This window comes from Gymnoscopelus braueri (genome assembly GCF_963280865.1).
Source record: "Gymnoscopelus braueri genome assembly, chromosome: 23".
NCBI classification, from domain to species: Eukaryota; Metazoa; Chordata; class Actinopteri; order Myctophiformes; family Myctophidae; genus Gymnoscopelus; species Gymnoscopelus braueri.
Window position 1 is genome coordinate 35,826,734 of NC_137625.1, and position 21,721 is coordinate 35,848,454.

Below are 21,721 nucleotides of genomic sequence, written 5' to 3' on the forward strand. Positions count from 1 at the left end.
AAGTGAATGCAAAACATTTAAATACTGCTGTCAACTTTCCAAAGTTTATACCAAGCTATTACCTCCCCTATATGGATGTATAACTATTTCTGACATAAAATATAAAAAAAATGTTAATAGTTTATATGATAGTCTTCCCTCAAAGTTGCGATGTAACACAGCTCTGTTTACACTTTTATATTATTCCCATTTCATATTTCATATTTAATTGTACATACATTGTTTTGTTTTGATTGTTTTGTTCCACTTTTGGACACGTATGTTTTCTCATTCCAATAAAGGTCCTTTGAATTGAATTGGATTGAGAGAGAGTGAGAGAATGCAAAACATTAAATTATTTCTGCCAATTGGTTTCTAAAGCTAACCTTTCCTATGTGTAGCTGTATAACTATTTCTGACAGCAAAATGCACAATTCATTTTCTAATGGTTTTCTAAGCTAGCTTTCCTAACAAGCGACATTGTAACGACATTGTAAACGTTAACATATTCTGTTAACGTTTACACAGCTCTGTTTACCCATACCTCTATGTGTTTACCCGATTAACCTTTAATTGTAGCTACATACATTATTAATTTTTTACTGTTTTGTTCCACTTTTGCTTTTGGCATGTAAACGGTATGTTTTCTCATGCCAACACAGCCCCCTTTGAATTGAGAGAGAGAGAGAGAGAGAGAGAGAGAGAGAGAGAGAGAGAGAGAGAGAGAGAGAGAGCGCTAGGTGGAGAGAGAGATGGAGAGAGAGAGGGGGGGTGAGAGAGAGAAAGAGAGAGAGAGAGAGAGAGAGAGAGAGAGAGAGAGAGAGAGAGAGAGAGAGAGAGTAAAAAAAAGAGAGAGAGATATGTCCAGACTCAGAGAGAGAGAGAGAGAGAGAGAGGTGTGACATCACTGTGTACCTACCTCTCTCACACTCTCCATGGTGGAGGGGAGGTGCAGCAGCACTACTTTCCACTCCTCCTCCTCGTCTCCTCTCCGTGTCTCCGCTCCAGGAGGCTGGACAAAAAAAAACACACACATTATTGTTTGTTTTGTTTTCCCCTCCTCCTTCTTTCACGCATAATAACAATAATGAACAACTCTTCGTCGTGTTTCCTGAACATGGCGTCGATAGGAGACTTCGACCCGCTCAGCGCCTCGGTGCCCGCCACCAAGGTGGAGATAACCGTGTCCTGCAGGTAAGGAGACGAAAAAAACATTTTAATAGTCTTTCTAATAATGTGTAGGAATGTTAAAGAAAGAAAGAAGTTCCACGGAGCCCGGTTTTGTCTCCTTTTGCGTAGCTTTCTGTTCTTCATGTTCTGGAATCCAAACTCCTGCAGAAAACAAGTTGTCACGGCGCTGGGATTTTGTAACACAAGTTGCGCTCGAGCGAAAATTAGCCGATCTACAAGCTCACAACGCGTTGTGAGCTTGTAGATCGGCTAATTTTCCCTCGCGCGAAGACACTCAGACAAACACGACGCGCAAAACCAAGTAGGCAATTATTATAAATCAGTTTTTTTTTAAAAGAGCTCCAAAGTTAAAAGACTGGTATTTTAGGGTAGGTTTACTCATGTTGTGTCGCCTATTTTCCAATTAGAGAAAATGTACAGAGAAAAGAGTAAATACATGGAATTCTTTTAGAGTGGATATTAGAATAAATAGGCTGCTTCCCTCAGTTCCTTTGACATTCTCAAGTAGGCTATCCCCCAGAAATTGTTGTCCAAATCATGTCTTAACAATAAAAACGTGATATTAAATGTAGGTCCTATGCAGAGATGTATTCTACAGGAACTGTGATTCTCAAGTAGGCTATCCCCCAAAATGTGTTATGCATTAGATCAGGCCACCACGGACCTAATTATTTATAGGCTATACTTGATCATTATTTATCTTAAATAATAACTAATATCACATATTTCTTGTTAGACATGATTTGGTCTGATATGGTCAGGCATTTGATCCAGGGTTCATTTACAGTTTATGTACAGTTAACCTGCTGTGGTATAGTGAAACTCTGATGGAAATGGACCTTCTTGCTGTAGCCTATGTTCTGTAGTTGTATTTACTTGTACTGTAGGCTACATAGCCCTACTGGTGAGGTGAAGATCTTCACGATGGGCTAAAACAGGGGACCCCCCTCCTGGAATCCCCTCAAGGACCCCCGGGTGTCTCCGAACGCTATGTTGACAGTGACACCACTGTTGTAGCTGACAGCAGATCATTCATAAGATTGACAGTTGACACATCAGGAGGTGTGTGTGTGTGTGTGTGTGTGTGTGTGTGTGTGTTTGACTGTGTCTACCCACATCGAAAAAGGGTATTTTCTTCACTCACTGTTAATTTTAAGCCTAAGGGCGAATGTGTCCACTCTCTGGGATAATTAACACTGACAATTTAAATCTACTAGAGGTTTGGGCCGTTATGCGGCACTCACATCTAGAGTTCGGGTCCCACTGCCGATCCGACCAATATGTCCGAGTCATGGTGTTGGGCTTTGTCAGAGTATGGCTATACGTCTGTCTGTGTCCCTTTTCTTTTTTTGGTCTGTCTACCTGTGTCCCTTGTATGCCTATATATGGCGATATCTGTATTAAGGGTGTTGGAAAAAATCAATTTCAAAATCAATTCACAAATTCCTAAACAATTTTTTCCCCCCATACTCTGCCTATGGTTTCTGCTAATATTAGTGACAACTTATTCTGTATGTCTGTGGGAAAAATCGAATTTTGTCTAAAATGTCCACCACAAGCTTTCATGATTTGAGACAAATTGGCTCAAATCATGATGATTGCCATGAAACTTTCCATGCATATTCCCACTAGACCATGGAAGAAATGCCACCCTACATTTTTAAAATCGCAGGTGGTCACATTGAGTGCTCGGGGGGTAGCAGTTACGGGGGTTAAGTTAAGTGTTTTGCTCATGGACACCTCAACACTAGCCGGGGCCAGGAATCGAACCTGGGACCTTCTGTTTCCCAGGCGGTCTCTCTGCCCATTTAGCGCTATGGCTTCCCCCGCAATCCAGAGGAGGTTGAGAGGTTGAGAGTTGTCCAGAGTTGAGTTGTCCAATTCCAGTGTAATCGATTCCAGTGTGATCGTCATGCAATCTCCAAGACTGCATGTTAATGTCAGGTCAGGTGTATTGATGGCCAATGTGGTGCTGTGTGTCTGTCAGCCTGTGAGATGTTGTCAATAGCTTCTTCTAATCAAATAGAGTCCGACCGATGGCAGAGTCCAATGCTGACAATTAGACCACTGATTACCGATTTTGTCAAAAAAAGTGCAACATTTTCCAATAAATTCTAAAAACTTAGATTTGATTTAAAGTTTCTATATAAAAACATTTTAGCTAGAATTGATTTCATTTAAACACTTAACACATCCTATTTAAAAAAATCAGAAAAAAATAGCTACAAGCTCAAAAGCAACGCGTTGCAGATACTGACCATCAAAAAACGAATTACCAATATATCGGCCTGGCTGATGTACTGTATCGGTTGGGCTCTATGCTCGACTTTGCACAGATCATTATCTATTGCAGGTTTCTTGGTTGCAGTCAATCAAACATCTTGACCAAACTGTTTAAAAGGTTCAGAGCATTGTTTGTTGATATTGTCTGGTTAATTCCGGCAGGCTGGTCAAAGGTCAAAAGTCGTTTAGAATGAATCATGAATGGCAATAATGTGTAAGCTTTTCGTTTGATGCTGTGAATGATTTGCTTAGATACGGACTCGCCGACATGTTTCCACTCCATGACGCCTCTCTCTCACTCAGTCTCTGTGTGTGTGTGTTTGTGTGTGTGTGTGTGTGTGTGTGTGTGTGTGTGTGTGTGTGTGTGTGTGTGTGGTGCAAACAGTGCACGCCTCAGTTGCTTGGAATCAAAGAGGAGAATGTTATGGCAGTTGACACAGGGTTGGAAATGATGTCATTCTGTTTGGTCTTCCTGTGTGTGTGAATTAGGCCAGTGTTCTTTCCACCATGCACTAAACATGGTCACTCACACACACTACCTACCAGTCAACATTTCCCCACTGGAACCTGTATACACACCGCAAGCATCATTATGTAGGCTATATGCTATAAATCAGGGGTCTTCAATGTTTTTCAGGCCAAGGGGCCCTTAGCAGAGAGAGAGAGATGAGGCTGGGATTGGTTTTTTTTTGGGCTTGTTTTTAATGTGAAGTTGCTTGTTTAAATGTTTTCTTTTTCATTGTTTAAACCAGTGGTTCTCAAACGGTTTCATGTCCCCCAAAATTAATTCATGTGTATTTGTCCACGGACCCCCATCTGAAATTATAATTTGTCCCATATTTGTGTTGTTAAAATGTTTATAACCTATTCCATACATTTAGCAATTTCTCTTCTAAAGATTATTTGCGACGTGTTGTGAGCTTGTAGATCTGCTATTTTCAAATAGCCGATGTATATAGGTTTAAAGTGCTCTTGGCCTAGGTCCCTTCTTTTGAGCTTGATTTCCTCAACCAGGTTGCTTAGTTCTGTCGCAAAATCTGGCAACACCGGTCGCAAACCACCCTCTTGGCTGCTGACATTAAGCGAGGGTATTCCTGGTTGGTGGCTGATCGGAAGCGATTACCATCTGCCCAGATATCCAGTAGCGTGAGGACGTTCAAAGATCCAATATTAAACCTCCCAATCCGCTCTGCTCACAGATATACAGTAGTCATGTTTGATATTTATATGGATGATTACGTCGTCCGAGTTCGACGATGGGAGTGGCTTGCAACCGAGCGAGACAAGTCAACAAGGAGGCAGACATGAAGTGAATGAGAGGGCTTTTTACATGGCGACCAGTGTACACAACCTTTTGATTGATTGAATACTTTATTAGACAGAAATGTAAACAGCACGTGGTACAGTTGCCACATACTAAAGCCTATACCTTGCACAAGCTTACTGGCCAATCACAGCGCGTCATTGAACAAGAGGTACAGGTTGTGGGATCACGCGGTACAGTCAGACATTTGGGCTAAAAGGATAACACAAAAAGGTCCTGGGGGCTTGTTTCCATGTATTCAATTCATCAACATAGCATAAAAATAACACCAAAATACAATATCATCAACAAATATAAAACACTATATGTACAAAGCAGAACAAAGCAAAAAAAAACATTTGTCGTCTCCTGAAAGGTGGAATTTCAGGCTGTTATGGGTGTGATGGACAGCTGTGGTTTGTTGATATGTGGAAAGAACACGACTGTCTACAATGTTTCCCAGACATATCACAACCGTTGATTAGATGATTAGATTAACATTAAGCCCAGATGATTAGCTTAATGTGCTACATTGTTTTCTCACTCAACAGTAAACAAACCAACATACAGCACAGGGTACAGCACATTTCTATAGTGACAATTTCATGACTTTTTAATATCAAATTGGCCAAATTGTCAAATATTACGTAAGAAAGAGGCAAACATTGTGAAAATAGCCAATCTACAAGCTCACAGCGAGGCGTTGTGACCTTGTAGTTCGGCTATTTTCACAATATTTATCTGTGGAGCCAAGTCAAACTAAATGTAATGCCTACAATTCCAAGTGCTTGTCAGGGTGGGGGGTCCCCAGTTCAAATATGATTATTTTGGTGGGTTGCGGCCTGAAAAGTTTGGGAACCCTTGCTGTAGTGTTCATTATTTTAAAATCTTGTAGTGTGCGCATGTTTAAGATTAAGTAGAAAAAACACTGGATGCCCGTTGTTGTCATGCAGAAACTGCGCGACAACAACTCCAAATTCTCCAAACCTACAAATCTCCATATTCTAACCTTTGGTGTTTTTTTTCCATAAATGAATGCCCTACTTGATCACACTACAGCATCACACAAACGCATCAAAAGTAGCAGATCTGCAAGCTTGTGGATCTGCAAGTTTCGAAATATAATCCTGCAAAGTAACAGTTTTGGACATAATGAGGTTTCCACCCAACAGAGATCATATGGAATATTGACATTAGGTCCATAAATATTGTGAGAGCCACACTGGCCTATCAGGAAACGGGACAACCCCGATCCTGCCCAGTGGAATCAAAGCCTGGGTAGGGAGTGCCACAGGGCTACGTCACTGCTGCAACATCAGTGGAATTCCAGGTACAGAAGTGCTGCTTAGCCTTTTTAGAGACTGTCTGTCCACGCAGGGCGAACGTTCCATTTCATTAGAGTCACTGGAGGTTAAACGGTATTCTCCTCATTAAATTAGAAGAAGAGTGTTTCTTCGCTACACTGGTCTATTCAGATCAGATGCTGTGTTTTAACAACCGTGTGTGTGTGTGTGTGTGTGTGTGTGTGTGTGTGTGTGTGTGTGTGTGTGTGTGTGTGTGTGTGTGTGTGTGTGTGTGTGTGTGTGTGTGTGTGTGTGTGTGTGTGTGTGTGTGTTCCTAAGAGTAGGAAAAACTAAAGACAATATTTTCAATAACATCTGGATTGTAAAAAGAAGAAATCTCATAGAAACACTATTTTCCAGGTAGAACACCGCCACTAGTTTATACATGTAGTAGATGTTATGGACATTCATGTCTGTTGGTACGTTTGGCTGACAGGAAGACGGCTTATTTCTCTTTTGTGTGTCTCAAGCTGAAAAGTGTGGGAACCCCTGGTGTAGAGTAGTCTGTTCACTTGGTTTAATTTCTGTGATCATGCCTGGTAGAAATTTGGCCAAATTAATTTCATATATGTCTGTTATGAGCCCCTTGTCTAGCGTGAGAGCTAAATGTAAATGTTAACACAGATATAGCTTTTGTTATATTGATTTTATATGTCTGCTTTCGTAACTAACATGTTATCTCTGGTCCAGAGCGTTAGCAAGTTCTCTCTAGCGCTCTGCAAGGCGCGGTGCTATTCCCATAGACGAAACTTCCACTACCGTGCGACGTCTCCAACTGTAGCAAAAATAAAGAAAGAGATTTAGCTACTCACCGATACTATTCTCCGCCATGGGGAACCGTCTCAGGACTTTACACCTTTTGTGTAAAATCCACCTTTTGTCCAGAAAATAACATATATCCGCCAGACGGACGGTTTCTGTCTATGGCAGTGGTTCTCAACCTTTTCAGCCCGCGACCCCCCCAAAATAATCATATTTGAACTGGGGACCCCCCACCCTGACAAACAATTGGAATTGTAGGAGTTGAGGAATTACATTTAGTTTGACTCAGTTCCACAGATAAATATTGTGAAAATAGCCGATCTCACAACGCTTCGCTTTGTGAGGCGTTGTGAGCTTGTATTATTTGACAATTTGGCCAATCTTTGACCAGTTTTTATCGTATAGTTTGTTGATTACTTCTGATGCAGTAATGGTCTTTTTTTCTTTTCTTTCTTTCTATTCTTTTTTTTAGGTATTAAAAAAGGTCTTGCAAGCCCTCAAATTGTCACTTCACTGTCATATGGGGACCCCCCTGGGGGTCCCGACCCACATGTTGAGAACCGCTGGTCTATGGGAATAGCACCGCGCCTGGCAGAGCGTTCGAGAGAACTTGCTAACTTAGTGTCACTTTCGAATTCTACTTTTGAAAAGATCTATTACCTGATTTTGATTGTTCAGTATTCACAAAGTAATTACATTAGTCAATATACTAACATAACGTTTTCAGTGGGTGGATACTTGTGGTGAACTTGTTCAAAGCTAATCAGCACATTAAATACAGTGCAGACTTCTAATTCAGTTCAATTAAAAGAGCTCAAGAAAAACAGACAATTGATGTGTGTGTGTGTGTGTGTGTGTGTGTGTGTGCGCAACTTCGGAGGCAGGAGGTTGGTACAAGAAAGTTCTTTGGTATTGTAGAGATCAGGTGATCTACGTAATTTTGTGTTGTTTTGGATGATTAAAACCACTTAAAGATCCTGTAAGTGTTCTTTATTTGTTAAAATAAGTGTTAAATAGTTCTACTGTATGTTGTGTTTTTATTTATTTTCTACAGAGTGTTTGTTCAGTAAACAGGGGGTCTCCCCGTCTCGCCAGCCCTTTAGTAAACAGAAATTCAGATTTTCCAGTCGGGATACGAATTTCATCCACCCAGGAGAAAGAACTCGATACACACATTTAGTCTAAGTGACGGAACAAATAAATGAGCATAGAAATTTGGAACTATACAAGCAGGACAAATGATCTCTGTGGCGTTCTCTCTTTTCAGTGTTGCAGAATCGATGTTGGCCTATAATGACACGCCAGGGTTAATGTGATGAATGTCTCCCCGACCCAGTGTGGAGTTTTTGTACCCTGTTGGGACTCTGTTCTGCTATGGTTGCAACACAAGTATCTGCAATGAGTCAGTTCATGCACAGTGTGACACGTTATGATGAGGACAAATGGAAAAAAAGAACGATCGATCGAAGCTGACATTTCAAGATGTCATCTTGGACATGAGATTTTAGGCTAAAAGCAGAACTACCAACTCCATCCGTTAACCCCTGCGTCCCCGTGATAATGAATGATTGAGAGAGAGAGAGAAAAAACTTTGGCTAATGAAACTTTAATCCTGTTTTCTCAGCATGTAGTGCCAGCCAGCAGATGGAAGTCTTGTGTGCTGATAGACAAATTAAAACGGTCGCATGTCAGGCATTACCAGCACGTTTACTGCCAAGGAGGGCATGTGAAAACGGTCTCTCCCATTGCCAATCCAGCAAGTTATGCAATTTCTTTTTTGCCGGTAATATACTGACACAGTAGGGAAAACACGGCTCTAGTTGTATTTTCATTGCGTGCAAGGGGGAAATAATTGCTTACCCGCTCCCGGTTCAAAAGTCTGAATTCATTAAATAAACATGTGCGGTTGGCTGAAATATTTAGAATTGTGTCATCAAGGACATTTGGAGAACTAGAGGTTCGGGCCGCTACACAGCCGCGTCCCTCACACCTACGTTGCACTGCCGATCCGACCAATACGTCTGAGTCATAGTGTTGGGGGCTGCCCATATCTGTATCTGTCAGTCCTTGTCCCTTTCATGCCCATATATGGAGATCTCTGATGTCATCAGTATATACCCATATATTGGAATGCCCATATATGGGCATGTTGGTTGGATCAGTGGTTCTGGACAACTGGATATCCAAACTACTCTATGGCAGGCACCGCACTCCCTGGAGTCCTTGCCGCTGCACGTGCCGAGTTTGAAGTCGGTCTGTCCCATATATGCACATGACAATAGGCATAGCGGTCGGATCTGTGGCTCTGGACAACCTGATCTCTGTATCTGTCAGTCCTTGTCCCTTTTTATGCCCATATGTGGAGATAACCGATGTCATCAGTATATGCCCATATATGGGCATGCCCCCTTCTGTGCCCATATATGGAGCTGACTGATTTGTTTGCGGCTGATGCCAGGACTACACATTGAGGTTAGACAACACACTCCATATTTGGGCATAGTAGCATTGGGATCTCCTTATATGGTTATGATGAGTCGGTGACGTCAGTGGTCCGTCCACCCGCCAAAATTATGATAATTCAGCAAAAAGTGTCACTGGCCTATTCGGAGGACAACCCCTATTCTGCCCAATGGAGTTCAAGAAATTAAGTCTGGTCAGGAAAGGGCTGGAAATTCATAAACAAGTAATTAGTCAATATATTAATATAACTTTTTCAGTGGGTGGATATCTTGGTCTCCCATTGGCTTGAACACTTACTTACGGTACTTAGATACATACTGTATTATAGTGTGATGCTAGTTGCCTAGATACAGTGACTTTATCAGTTAGGGTTATGTTTGACTCACAGTAGATTAAATACAGGCCTGGTTGGCTCTGTCAAAGTCAATTTGGTGGCATTCACTCTAAAAACAGATGAGAGGTGGTGAACTTGTTGTCTGTGTCATCAAAGCTCTTCAGCATATTAAATACAGACTTCTATTCAGTTCAATTAAAAGAGAAGACAGAGCAAGAAAACCAACAACTGAACAATTGAAGTGTGCGTGTGTGTGTTTGTGTGTGTGTGTGCAAGCTACTTCAAGGAGGTCACATGAAAGTTCTTTGGAATTATAGAGACTAGGTGATCTTCTATGCAAAAATAAATGATTGTTGCGGATGATAAAAAACACTTACAGGTTGCTTATCTGATCAGTGGAATTTGGGGTAGGGAAGTGCTGTTTAGCCTTTACAGTGTCAGCAGAGACTGCATGGATTAAAGTTCTGTCACGACTGATTTCAGTCATTTGGAGTCCATAGAAGCCAGCATGTCTTCTATGAAAGCATGTCACGTACTGAAAATGGATAGATCCATCATAGGAGGTTAAATGCTACAGCAGCCTCAGCACTGTCAGAGCAGGGCTGTGAACAAACATAAAACTTTCGCTGACGATAAATGATTTACCGTAGTTAGTTTTTTCGGCATTGAACTTTGTAACAAGTACATTTTTGGGTGGGTGGTCTTAGACGGCCAATAGGGACGGGCTGTAATTTGCTGAGGCTCCACCCCCTCCGTGTTCCTATTGGCTGGGGTTTAAAACAGACATAACTCGAGGTTATGGATGTAACCCCGGTTTCTTTAGAATTCGGAGTAACATACTCACTATGGGATATCAGCGCCTCCGGGCGATGAACAGAGCTACATACATAGGCAAAACGGCCTTTTAGGTTTCGTGATGCTGCTTTGTGTGATTTTTGTTCACAAATAATAAATAACTTAAATATTAAAAGAAATGACTGACAGACCAGTACCAATCATCAAAATAAATAATGCACTATGGCCAAAACAGGCCATATACTTAATAATTTCATACTTTCAAAATAGGGAATATAGCCAGTCTACAAATAATAAAACAATTATGGAAATAATACATTTATGTTCATTTCATCCCGCTGTTTTTATACAGATGAAGGAAAGAAGATCTTTTAACGGTTATGTAAAATAATTGCAACGATGTGATCAGTCGATTATGTAATAACTAGAGGTTCAGGCCGCTGCGTGGCCCTCACACCAACGTCACGTCGGACCGCCGACCCGACCGATATGTCTGAGTCATCATAGTGTCAGAGGGCTTTGTCAGAGCACCCGTTGTACAAGCCTGTCTGAGTCAGAGTGACGTGGCCGTGGTCCTGCCTATATATGGCTGTATGGGGTTTGTTTATGGTTATGTCTGAGTCCTGAGAGACTTGAGTGCACAAGCCTACGTCTGAATCAGCACCGCTAATTCTAGCAGTTTCAAATCATCACCAGCAGTGGTGGAAAAAGTACTAAATTCTTTTACTTGAGTAAAAGTATCAATACTGCAGTGTAGAAATACTCTGTTACAAGTAGAATTTACTTGAGTAAAAGTACAAAAGTATTGGCCAGAGCCAACCAGGCCTGTTTTTAAATCTACTTAAAGTACCACAAGTAAAAGTACTCATTGTGCAGAGTGTACCGTTTCTCAAATCTTTTGAAAATCGCAGATCTACAAGCTCACAACGCGTTGTGAGCTTATAGATCGGCTATTTTCAAATAGCCAAAGTTTAAATATGGCTGAAGTGGTTAATGCATGTTTTGTAATAATAATCAAAATCTATGAAGTAACTAAAGCAAGGGTCTTCAACGTTTTCAGGCTAAGGACCCCCCAGCTGAGAGAGAGATGAAGCAGGGACCCCCTCTATATTGTCTCAGATTAAACTTTTTTTGATTACTTGGTCCGCTCTTTTTTCCCCTCTACACCTATACCTCTTTGCCAATAATAGCCGATCTACAAGCTCACAACACCTCACAGTGCGAGTAGATTGTAGCTTGTAGATCTGCTATTTTTGGCTAAAGTTCTCCTTTAGCCAAAAAGGTTAAGGTAAAAAAAAAAAAAACTTATCACACAAAAATTTGGCGGACCTCCTGTAGTAACTCTGAGGACCCCCTGTTGAAGACCCCTGAACTAAAGTGTTCAAATAATTGTATATTATATTTGTCTCTGAGATGTACAGTAGTGGAGTAGAAGTAAAAGTATAGGAAATTGGAAATACTCCAGTAAAGTAAAAGTACCTCACAATTGTACTTGAGTAAATGTACTTAGTTACTTTACACCACTGATCACCAGCGATTTCCACCAGTGATGCTTACACACACACACACACTTCAGACATGGAGAAGACGTGACGCTCTCCATACTGCGTATCTCACCCACATGCTGAAGTAAGAACGAAGCACTCCCTTGAGCACTTCGAATTTACCACCTACACATCTGGACCTAAAGGGTCATTGCATGACCAGCATCACGCACACACCACTTTCATCACCAGCAAACGCTGTCCATATTTAGAATATCTGACATCAGTGGAAAGTCCAAGTTTGCAGGCAGCATTGATGAAAGAATTAATTGGAAGTAGTTTTTTGGGGCAACAGTCATTCATTAGCTCCAGGTATTGTATTAGGGCAGGGGTCTTCCACAGGGGATCCGGGACCCCTAGGGGGTCCTCAGAGTTACCAAATCTTTGTGTGATAGGATTTTTTTTTTTACATTAACCACTTGAACCCTACCCTTTTTGAGGTGAATTTAGGGCAAAAATTGCAGATCTATAAGCTCACAACGCCTTGCAGCACGAGGCGTTGTGAGCTTGTAGATCGGCTATTTTCGGCAAAGAGGTTTGGTGTAGAGGGAAAAAAAGAGCAGACTAAGTACAGAGTGAAAGGTGAAGTTCACTAAGTTCACATTTAACGGTTACATGTCTGAAAATTCATGTTAAAATACATTAACATGAATCCAACATACACTGACAGTGGTGGCAAACAAGTCTACGAAGCCATCTATGAAATCTATGAAAAAGTTTAATCTACAGAATTTTATACAACATGGGGTCCCTGCTTCATCTCTCTCTCAGCTAGGGGTCCTTGGGCTGAAAAAGGGTGAAGACTCCTGTATTAGGGTGGTACAGTGTGACTATATAGTGTGTGTACATAAACATCTGTGGGCCATGTCTACTAAAGGTAGGGTAAGTGATATTTTTTGGTCAAAACAAAGTTTTTTTTTTTGTTAAAAGGTTAAAGCACTATGTCACTATATTCTGATAGTAATCATTGCTGCTATAGAGTGTTTGTTCAGTAGCAAGCAATGATATAGCAATGATTACTATCAGAATATATAGTATGATGCTGATCAATCATTGTTTTCTGTCTTTTCACGCCGTTGCAACAAGCTCATAGTCCATTCGGAGAAGTGGGTCAAGAAATTGTCGATCATGGCTTCATCTGATGCCAGGGCCAGAGGGTGAAATTGTTTTTATTTATTGCGCTCTCTACCTAGCTGGAGAGCAAGTGGTAGTAGCACTTACCAGCTCAATGGCCTTGCGGTTAAGTGTCGCCCTGAGATTGAGAGGTCGGGTTTGATCCCCGACCGGGTCATACCAAAGACTCTAAAAATGGGCCCAATGCCTCCCTGCTTGGCACTCGGCATCAAGGGTTGGATTGGGGGTTAAGTCCCTGTGATATACTAGCGTCATGTCCAGGGGTTGCACTTGGCTCGGCAAGGCTTACTTACTACTATCTAGCTATCCAACACAGAACAGGAGTCAGGGAAAAAAACAACAGAACCACCAAAATAAAACTGTCATTGAACTGAAGTTGGGTGCAAAATAGATGGTGTGGTGGGTGTGTGTCCCTGGCTGAATGGAGCAGAGATAGGCAGAAGACATCATCAGCCTCGTTTGCATTTCCGTGGTTGTAAATAGAACTTTGGGGGGGCGGGCCTAGTAATTCTATTTTTGCCTTTTGTAGCAATCCGTACAATAGAAACAACAGTTTTTGTTTTCAGAGAAGTTTCGGTCAGTGAGAGAGTGAGAGGGAGAGAGTTTGCCATGCCTGTGTGGCATGAGAAGAAAGACAAGCAACAGTGATGTGAATTGCCATCTATTTATTTCTTTTTTTGCTTGAGTCCTGATGATCAAGATTACATTTATCCCCTGAGCAAGCAGGCAGGCTCTATTAGCTCAATGGTACAAATGTCAGAAATTGCGCAGGAAACCGGGTTCAAAGCTGGGGTAGAAGAGGAAAGTTACATAGTGCAGCTTTAATGACCCAGATGTTGTTGGCTATATTGCGTTAATGAAAATGTTAGCACTTTTTCTAGTTTGTCATAATTTTCATTGTTTGTAGATGGTAGCCTAAACCTGCCTTTACTGTTGGTTTCAACAGCACACTAGTGTTAAGTAGCCGGCAGCAATGTGATCTGTGATGTGTCTATCACGTGTTTTGCCATGTTTATTATTACAATATGTGCACAGTCAGAGTGTGTCAGAGAGTTGTCACACTAGGCAAGAAAAATAAAACAAATTCTGACATCGTCTCTGTCGGGTGGAAACCTCATATGTCCCAAACTGCTACTTTTCAGGATTCAAATAAAAAAAATAGCAAAAGTAACACATCTACAAAACTTTTGTGTGACGCTGTAGTATGCCCAAGTAGGGCGTTCGGTTTCTGCCTGACAGCAACGACGTGCTTGACTTTTCGTCATGGTCAGGTGTCATGATTGCTGCCTCTTCTGATATGTCACCACTGTTAAGAAGTAAAGACGCACGTTGGTCGTTCCCAACGTTCATATTCGGGCCTGTTGCTGGAGATATGACGCTGGTGGAGGCAAAATCAGGCTGAAATCAGGTTGAAATTGTGTGTATTCTGATGATCCGTGGATAGAGAGAGGAGAGTGTGGAAGAGAGAGAAGCAGCGAGAGAGACGAGGAGAGGTACGGTAGAGACAGAGAGAGACAAAGATTGTCATAATAGTGAGAGAGGGAGAGGGGGGAGAGAGAGAGAGAGAGAGAGAGAGAGAGAATCACACAATCAGACACTCATGCATCAAAGGGCAGGTGTACTTTTGACTTTAAGTGAAAGGGTGAGGAATTTTCCTAATCGATGCATACATAACACACAGTCACACACAGGCACACACACACACGCGCACACACACGTACGCACGCACGCACGCACGCACGCACGCACACACACGCACACACCTTACATTCCTGCAAAAAAAACAAAAAAAACAAGACAAACGTCATCTCCATCTAGACGTGTGTTTATGTCTGTCGTGTTTGGCCACAGTGCAAACAGTACCAGTGTTGACACTCATAACTCAAACATTGTCGTCTGAGTGCTCGTGTGTGTGAAGGACTTGTGTGTTTATACTGTCATCACAGCACACGTACAGCCTGAGCCTGTCAATGACAATTTAACCCATTAAGACCGGGAAATGGGCGGCGAATAATCGAAAAATATTCGCCGGGGCTGTCCGATTTTCGAATTTGATCATGGTCAGTTTCGGGCCATCCCTGCCCTGAAGTCTAGTCTACTCTACCATGGGCTCTGTACTTAGTCTGCACTTTTCCCCTCTACACCAATTCTCCGAAAATAGCCGATCTACAAGCTCACTGTAGATCTGCTGTTTTCGGCTAATGTTCCCCATCACACATTTGGCGGACCCCCTGTAGTAACTCTGAGGACTCCCTAGGGGTCCCGGACCCCCTGTTGAAGACCCCGGACCCTCTGTTGAAGACCCCTGCTATAGAGTGTTTGTTCAGTAACAGGTGTCTCCCTGTCTCTCCAGCTCTTTTGTAAACAGAAAATCCATTTTCAGGTGGGACAACAATTTCAGAATCCGGAGACAGAGAACCGGTTTATCAGCTATAGTGATTACTGTAAATGCACTAGTGTAAAGTAACTAAGTACATTCAGGGATTGACACTAACACCTGCCCGCCTGCCCGGGGCAGGTAAATAAAATGGTAGGGCAGGTGAAGTTTGCTATCTGGTTGCCCCACGGGCAGGTGCACATGTTGTCTCTCCAGCTCTTTTTATTAAACAGAAAATGCCTTTTCGAGTCAGGATACCAATTTTATCGAATCAGTACAGAGAACTCAGACAGGATACAGATTAAACAAGTGAAATTGGAAGTGATGACACAAAGAAATGAGCATGTACAATTGGAACTGGAACATTATAAAAATGAAGCTGATAAATGGGTACTCTCTCCTGATTGGCTGAAATGGTGTCACCTAACTGGAAATGTATTTTCTGTCTATCAAAGAGCTGGAGAGACAGAGAGACCCCTGTTACTGAACAAACACTATATAGCAACGAGTACTATCAGAATATAGAGCTTTAACCCATAACAAAATCCTTTTTGTTTTAACCAAAAAATAGGTATTTTTTACTTTACTGGAGTATGTCCAATTTTCATTACTTTCACTTCTACTCCACTACATCTCACTTTTACTCCACTACAATTATTTGAAAACTTTAGTTATAGTTACTTTGTAGATTTTGATTAGAATTACAAAACATACATTAACCACTTCAGCCCTATATACATTTCGACCATTTGAAAATAGCCGATCTACAAGCTGACAATGTGTCGCGATGGGACGCATTGTGAGCTTGTATATCTGCTATTTTCAAAAGATTTTAAAGGGACTACACCATGAATTTGAACTTTTTCTTTGTTTTTGGTCTCCCCTACCTCTCTTCTACCCCCAAAAATACCCCAGTTTGAACACTTTCCACACAGAACCAGGAGATAACATGCATACAAACTGGCTCAATAGCGCCCCGTGCCAAACAGGACAATGTGGTATTGCAGGTGAAAGTGCTTTATAAGCCAGAGAGAAGTTAGTTGGAATGAGTATATCTGAGGCTTGATTTAGGCTCAAACCTTTTGAAAAACGTTTGAGGGACATAAACAATATGATATTAAATATTATTATATATTTTTTAAATTCATGGTGTAGACCCTTTAATACATTTTAAACATTTGAAAACATTCTGGGACATTCTGCATAATGAGTACTTATACTTTTGGTACTTTAAGTACATTTTGATACCAATACATTTGTACTTTTACTCAAGTAAATTTTGAATTCCGGACTTTTACTCGTAACAGAGTATTTCTTAAATTACATGGTATCGTAATGGCATAGACTGACATACTCGCCGATACCAGCATTTTAGGTAGTATACAGTACGATAGGCAGCTTTTCCGACACTGATATCGGTATGGGAACAACTCTAATCCCGACCTAAGCCTCTGTGACAGTCGGGGGTGAAGCGCTGGACACTGGAATAACACCACATGCGGTTGCAGAGCATTTTGCCTCGTCAATGTGTTCAGCCCAGTCAGTTGTACACATCAGACCTTAGCCATCACAGTCACGTTTTTTAAACGGCGCAAACGAGGCCAAAATATGTAATTTAGGTCACGGTCTGCTGTCCGGAACACCGGGCAACACAGTTTAAGGAGGAGGAGGAGGTGTGAAAAAATCAGCCTTGTACAGCATTCTCTGCCTGCAGTTTAACATGATGAAAGCTGCAATCTTGGGACTTTTTTAATGAGTAACTATGTAAATACAATATAACTAGTAGATCTGTATGGTAGAGAGCATGTTAACCCATTCAATCCGGGAACGCATCTGTGTCATTTTAGATTTCTTTGGCTATTCAAAAATAGCAGATCTACAAGTTCATAGCGCGGCACTCGGTGCCACGCTATGAACTTGTAGATCTGCTATATTTTTTTTAAACACACACACAGACACACACACTGGGTGAGGCTCTCGCAGCACGCTGCAGTATTGCATGCGTTATTTTTTACAACTTACGTGGACAAACCATTAACCATTGTGTTGGTGGTGAGCAGCATCATAATAGCGGTGGCTTTCAAATCTTCTCCCGATACTCCCGGCTAGAGACGTGTGTGTGTGTGTGGTTCACACTGGTGGAAAAAGTACTCTCATATTTTACTTAAGTAAAAGTATCAATACTGCAATGTAGAAATACTCTGTTACAAGTAAAAATCCGGAATTCAAAATTTACTTGAGTAAAAGTACAAAAGTATTGGTATCAAAATGTACTTAAAGTACCAAAAGTAGAAAGTATACTCATTGTGCAGAATATCCCATTTCACAAGGTTTCAAATGTATACAAATATTTTTGAAAATAGCAGATCTACAAGCTCACAATGCGACGCACTATGAGCTTCGTGGGCTTTGTGGGCTATTTTCAAATGGGCGAAAGGTATATAGGGCTGAAGTGGTTACTGTATGTTTTGTAATAATAATCAAAATAAGTAAAGTAAATAAGTAACTAGTAACAAACGTTTTCAAATCATTGTAGTGGAGTTAAAAGTATAATATTTGCCTCTGAGATGTAGTGGAGTAGAAGTAAAAGTACAGAAATTTGGAAATACTCCAGTAAAAGTACCACACAATTTTACTTAGGTTACGTACAGTACTTAATTACTTTACACCACTGGTGGTTCATTGGTTCAGCAGTGCCAGAGGATGGGGAAAAAACCCTCACAAAGAACCTGACCGAGTGCCGTCTATTGTCGGGGCCGCTCGGCCTTTCTCTCCTCGCCCCGTGGGAAGTGATTGTGTTGACCTTTTACGGTCCCATAGAGCTCCCGCAATGGCTCCTCCCGACAATGAGGAGCGTCTATTTTGGAGGGGAAGACCGGAGTGACCGCTGGCGGGGCCGCTTTCAATGAGCGAGAGCTAAAAAAAACAAAAACACAACTAAGCACAAAGGAAGGAGCGTGCGTACGGTACTCACGTGTGTGTGGGTTTGGGCACGGTGACCGCTGACTTCTGTCCTGCGTGCTGCGGCGGGGAAGTCTGCAGAGAGCATCTGCTAGTTTTTTTATCAAAGATATCTTTGGGGGTCTTTTTCGGCCCTTATTGATGTACAGTACATGAAATGTGGTCGTGGGGATCGGGAATCGAACCTGCGACACGCTGACAGGCTCCAATGGAGCCTAGGGCCTATATCTGCTATTTTTTAATAGCCAACGCAGAAATCTAAAATGAGAAGGATGCTTTCCCAGTTTTAATGTGATATTGAAGAATCACTGTGTGTGTGTCGCTGTAATCACCTTTGGTCTTTCTCAGTACCCCTGTGAGGTCTGTAACGATTCACACACTGTGGAAATTACTATTGATCTACTCTTCACTCCTTCACTTACTCTCCTCTCTCTCTTTCTCAGTCTCTGCTCTCTCTTCCCTTCTCTCTCTCTCTCTCTCCACTCTCTACTCTTTCCATTCCTCTATACACTCTCCTTTTCTCTTTCCCCTCTCTTCTCTACTCTCACTTTCTCTCTTCTATCACTTGGTCTATGGGTTCTTCTCCTCTGTCTGATTGGATGAAAGCATTCGTAGGTCTATGCGAGTATGCGTGTGTGTGCACACGTGCACATTAAGCACCAAGGAAATCGCATGCTGAGTGCAAAGTGATTTCCTTCTGTAAATCCACCATGTGTGGCTTTTAGATGAGAGATGGCTTTGATAAGAACATGACAGACACACAGCCACTCACACACGTCACGCATGCACACACACACACACACACACACACACACACACACACACACACACACACACACACACACACACACACACACACACACACACACACACACACACACACACACACACACACACACACAAGCGCACGCACAGACCCTCTTGAGACAGAGAAATCCATTTCACGCCAGTGCTCCCAAAGCAAGTCTACATGTGTCACAGAGAGAGATGGTGTGTAATAACCCCAACCCACCCCCCCCCCCCAGGTTACAGTACCGCACTATGCATGAAATAATGGATTCATAATGATCTAGGGCTGGTTGATATGACTTCAATTCAATATCACAGTTATTTCTAACTCTTGCCTCCATGGGTGAAAACGGCAGATACCTCACACTCACAACGCATTGCATCACAACACGTCGCTATTTTTAGCGAAATAGAATACAGGGCTTAATTAGACTAAACAATTTAGTAGATTATTTATATATATTATGCACAAAAAAAAGATTTGTTTTATATATAAGAAATACAAATAAACCTGCTCCCTTGATTATCCAGCAAGTATTCTAAATGTTGGTTTAGATATATTGAACCTCTGTTGTGCATACTGTACGCAATGGATTATCTCAGAGGGGTGCGTTTGTGTACGCTACAGTCTCAGCCTGGGTTACAGGTCCTCTGAAACCTGCTCGGGGACATTGGGGACATTCCATTTAAATTGTCACATGAGGGCAGTCACAGGGACTGTTACCATTTAGTTGATTCATTGTCCTAGAAATACTTGCGATTAATGATTTGATTTCGCATTGAACATTGGATCATTATCAATAAGAGTTACACTTCCGTTTGCATTTCAGGCTTTATAAACAAACATTGCATAGCGAAGATATTACAAATAACATAAATGTACAAAGCATATTACTGACAAAGAAATGACTGACAATGACCTCTACCAATAATCAAAATAATGTACTGTGGCCATATACAGAATAATTGTATGCTTGAATTTGTTTTCCAAAAATAGCTACAACTCACAACGTGTCGCATTGTGATGCGTTGCGAGCTTGTAGATGTGCTATATTAGATTTTTTTGGAAGATATATTTTTTTGTTTTTCATTTTCTCTCCTAAATGCCCCACATACAGTAGATGCCACGCTGAGAGCATGGAAAACGGAAATATGACATTCCTGTTCATTTAATCCAGCTGTTATTTCATACAGGGTTAGTTGTGCAATTTTTTACCCAAAAGGAAAACTTTTATTTTCATAAATGTTCAATGCCAAAAGCACAATTAAAGGACTACATCACTCATTTTCAACCTGCTAATGCTCATGATAATTTTCTGTGTCTGAGAAGAGGGCTGTGGACAGTTCAGAAATCCGCCTCGTTAGGCAGGAAACCTGATTAGGGAGGAAACAAGATTTCAAATTTTTCATTAAATGTTTTATTAACGCGAGAACAATGGCTTCCATAATAGCATGCTAACTTTCCAGGAATAGAAGGCCTGCAGTTTAAAAAAAAAAAGTATTTAATTATATTATATACTATATTTAATACATACCCGTACCCTTTTTTTGGCGGTTTTGACACAGAATCAAATGTTTTATGGTCATGATTCACCAGGAGCCTGGATGGCTTGGTTCCAGGCTTAAAATAATTAACATAAATATTTTTCGGAAATCGCTATGGATGGCTTTTTATCTGTGGAACGACAAAATGGCCGCCACTGCTATGCTCTTATATATTTGAGAACCTTTTTCATTCAACCTTTATTTAAGATTCTCGGAGAGATCATTGAGGGAGACCCTCATTTACAATGATGCAGATATTACACACATATAAATAACATAAGGGCAACAAGAAAAAACAATAAAGTTGACACAAACAGTTAAAACAATTGCATGTTAACATCAATCAGTTAAAACAGTTGCATACAGGTAATACACGGTTATTATATAGATTCCTAAAATGGCCAATAGATACTAGGGTATTCAATTTAAGCTCTTGTTGCAAGAGGTTCCAAGACTCAGCTGCACCAAAGCTGAAAGCAGCCTTTCCCTGTTCGCAATTGGCAAAAGGAACCAGAAGGATTAGCCAATCGCTGGAGCGGGTTAGAATGTGATTAGGTTTCGGACGTAGCATGGATGAGATATAAGGTGGCAATTTTCCAACCAGGGCTTTATAAATAAAAATAAACTTGAGAACTTGGACTGAGAGCTGTTCGAGGAGGTGAACTGGTTGGCCAGCAGGGAGAAGAGTATACTGGGTGGTGATGATGGGACACAGCGCCCTGTGGAGAGTAGGTGATGAGAGATGATAGATGGTTCACCTTGACCGCCCTTGGCCCAGTATCCACTGGCACCTTGCTGGGTTGACATTTCATCTCCCGTCGTTCGTATGGCAAATGCACACATTTCACGCCCACAAGCACAAATGCATACATACGCACTAGGCATGTAACGATTTATCGTACACTGGTGTGTATGTGT

At 41.4% G+C, this 21,721-nt stretch overlaps 1 protein-coding gene across 2 annotated transcripts in view; it reads left to right on the plus strand.

Annotated features, from left to right (window-relative positions):
* Nucleotides 1-1,066: 1,066 nt before the first annotated feature.
* Nucleotides 1,067-21,721, plus strand: part of LOC308079388 (copine-8) — a gene marked incomplete at its 5' end in the record, with an annotated part of 106,171 nt that continues 85,516 nt past the window's right edge. For both annotated transcript variants that reach the window (XM_080420847.1, XM_080420848.1), the window contains one exon: nucleotides 1,067-1,173. In XM_080420847.1, the coding sequence (XP_080276973.1) occupies nucleotides 1,067-1,173 (107 nt within the window). The remainder of the gene's footprint in view (nucleotides 1,174-21,721) is intronic.